This window comes from Triplophysa rosa, unplaced genomic scaffold, assembly GCF_024868665.1.
Source record: "Triplophysa rosa unplaced genomic scaffold, Trosa_1v2 scaffold404_ERROPOS59031, whole genome shotgun sequence".
In the NCBI taxonomy this organism is placed as follows: Eukaryota; Metazoa; Chordata; class Actinopteri; order Cypriniformes; family Nemacheilidae; genus Triplophysa; species Triplophysa rosa.
In genome coordinates, this window is record NW_026634402.1 from 1 (window position 1) to 3,309 (window position 3,309).

The window sequence follows — 3,309 nt, forward strand, 5'->3', positions numbered from 1 at the left end:
TACTACTGTTACATTTATAATGTCATTTATAATGACTTATAATATTTATATGTGGATGATTCATCATTGCCTCTCAGAGCAGATGCAAACCGCATTCTAGAATTCATCCCTTTATAAGGCACTCATTGAAGTACTTGGAAATTCAAAATTTCAACCATGAAGTGTTATTCAAGGTTATTACAAGACTTTTAAAGTCTTTTAAAGTTTTTAAACACATTATAGGTGTTACAAATGTATTGCTGAAACACATTACAAAGACTCAGAAGTATGTAGTACTGAATTGTGGAGTTAAACAGTTAAACAGTTTTTCACCAATTCTCTGTTCGACAGCGCATTAGAGCGTCCGAGCATGCATGGCTCCTCCCCTATCAGAGTGCCTACATCAAGGTGTCAGCTCAATCACGAGCTCAGGGTTGTAAGCTCTCACGCACACGCTTTCAGGCTCTCACTCTGCCCAACTAAACAATCTCACGCCAAATAACAAGCAAATGGTAACGTAGACGCGAATGGACGGAGGAGAATAATGTGAACGGAAGGAGGATTACTGCGCGTGATCGGGCCGTGCTTCAGTGAATGATGTTTAATTAACAAATTTTGAGACGAGCACGAGCAGATAATCCACCCGGCTGGTTCGCTATCAGCAATCTCAGCATCTATTTATCAGTTTAAGAGAGAACCACTACAAATAGACAAAACTGTCTGTGTTAACTTCTTTTTTAAAGCTGCTAGCATCTGTTTTATTCTATGCAGTAAACCGTGTTTTCAAAAAAAGTCCTGAGCGCCTTTTAAATCGCCAGCGTCTTTTTCTGCAGCTTAGAGGGTCTTTTGAGGTTGAATAAAGGTCAACTTTTCTGGAAAAAAAAAGTCCTGTCAAGCACCTTTTTCACAGATAACCAATGACAGAGACCTGTCGTTTCCATAAAAACATGCGAGGAACCTGATTGGTTGAGAAGCCTCAAGCTCTTAGCTGTTATTTCATGGTTACAATAATAAAATGCTCCAATTCTGTACTGATTTTCTTCACAGGCATGTCCACAGTCATCTGCAAACCACTAGTCATTGATAATCAGCTCTTCATTATCGTGGCCCAGCTGTTCGGCTCACATATCTTCAAGAGAGACATCTCGGCTAACAAATTCATCAAAATCCAAGACGTCGACATTTTGAAAATCAGAAAGCCAAATGATGTGGAAATCTTCCACGTTGATGGAGAGTCTTTCTTCGTCATTGCCGACAGCTCCAAAGCCGGCTCAACGACTATTTACAAATGGAATGGCAATGCGTTCTACTCTCATCAGTCGTTGCACCCTTGGCACCGTGACATAGATGTGGAGTATTTGGAGATCTCTGGGAAGCCTCATCTGATCTTGTCCAGCAGCTCTCAACGGCCGGTCATTTACCAGTGGAACAAGAGCATCAAGCAGTTTGAAAGGCGAACAGACATTCCAGAGATGGAGGACGTGTACACGGTGAAACACTTCACGGTGAAGAGTGAGCTCTACATATGTCTAACGCGCTTCATTGGAGACTCCAAAGTGATGAAATGGGATGGCAGCATGTTCAGCGAGGTCCAGACCATGGCCTCTCGTGGATCCATGGTCTTTCAGCCGTTTTCCATAGACAGCTGGCAGTACGCCATCCTGGGCAGCGATTACGCCTTCACTCGGGTCTATCGCTGGGATGTGAAGAAGAGCCAGTTTATTCACTTCCAGGAACTCAACATTCAAGCACCCAGAGCTTTTTCTCTGGTGTTTATTGACAGCAGGGAATTCCTCCTTGGCTCTAGTTTTAAGGGGCAAACACGTATATATGAACATCTCGTCCTTGACCTGAGTAGCTGATCAGTTGAGGTCAAAAATACTGACAACTTGGTGTTTGGGTGAATCTCATGAATCCTGTGAATCAAATCAGCTTCAGGTCGTATTTGAAAGAACCGAGACATTTCATTTTGCCTACAGAAAATAATGTTTTTTGTTGTTGTTGTTGTTGTTGTTGTTTGTGTGTGTTTTGACATTACAGTAATGACAATCAAGCACATTGAAACAGTTCTTGTTATTGCACGCATACATTTCGTTCTCTTTACCGTAATGTGAAGAAGAGTTATTTGCCGTTTGTCTATTACAAATCGTGACAATTTGGGGTTAGCTTATCATTTTAAAATCTTCATGGTTCATGCTCATTTCCAAAATATACTGTAATTTCTTAATGTTTCTATTTTCACATGCTGGTGAAATGTGACATGATTCATAAGATTCACCCATCTGTTCATAGCATGAAGTTGTGCACGATAGTGGCGTTTGTACCACTATTGTTTCTTTAAAGGCCTATAACAAGGCCATCATCCTCTTGCACTCTTTACTTTCTCTTGTATTTTTACTTTGTGATTGCTGTAATTACTTTTTATGAAAACACTTACTATTCTGATTCTTATTATTATCATGAAAATATGTTTATTGCTCTGTCAACATAGAAATGATGTATTTATTTGTGGCAGCTGGTTGACATTCAATATGCACTAAAAATTTGAAATACACTGGCAGTTTTTGACTCGTGTAGTGTTAGCTTTGATTTGAGCATTGCCTGTTTGAACTGTACTAAGCTGACAAAATTGCTTTTTAACAACACAAGATTTCTTTAGAGATTTAATGTTGTTCAATTGAATGACTTTGTGCTTGCAGTTTCATGCCTACCTTTTTTGAAAACATGATTAATGAAGACCTTGAAACATACTTTTAAATAAAGACTTAATAATGTCAGCTCTTTTCTGTTTTCAAGTCACAAGAGCTAGAATCTTGCAAGGTTTTCTTAAATGATAGGCTGTTTTTAGATAAGAAAGCGTAATTGATCTAGGAATTGTAATTTATACAGAATAAGTATACCACAGAATTAAGTATAAAACAGTATTTGGGAGGAGCAGAACCATTGAGGTCAGCAGAAGAGGTTAGTGTGGTGACCATCAGGATGGAAAGGTTGCAGACTATTTTGTGAGTCGTCGCAGTGCCTGTGTGGGTTCAGTGTCACTCCTGTATAGGCTTCTGACATAATTTATTGATTTGTATAAATGATTACATTGCTCACAGAAGGCTAAATCAAGCAGCAGGAACAGAAGGCCTCAGAAAAGGTGTGATCAGTCATGTTGCTATCTGCCCAACCAGTTGAGGGCATTATTGACTCAACCTCAAAATAATGAACAGAAACTGTTTACCCCACATCAAGTGCAGAGGATTAGTATTTATACGTAGTCTTTACTTCCTTTGTTTCCTAGCTTTGTATTGACCACTGGTTACATCCCTGACATATACACCATAT

General features: G+C 39.3%; 1 protein-coding gene across 1 annotated transcript; it reads left to right on the forward strand.

Annotated features, from left to right (window-relative positions):
* Nucleotides 1–77: 77 nt before the first annotated feature.
* Nucleotides 78–1,988, forward strand: LOC130550697 (leucine-rich glioma-inactivated protein 1-like; the record flags this gene model as incomplete). The annotated part of the gene is made up of 2 exons (XM_057328195.1): nt 78–159; nt 1,021–1,988. Coding segments are annotated over 2 exons (903 nt in total), but the record flags the coding sequence as incomplete, so codon positions are not given.
* Nucleotides 1,989–3,309: the final 1,321 nt, after the last annotated feature.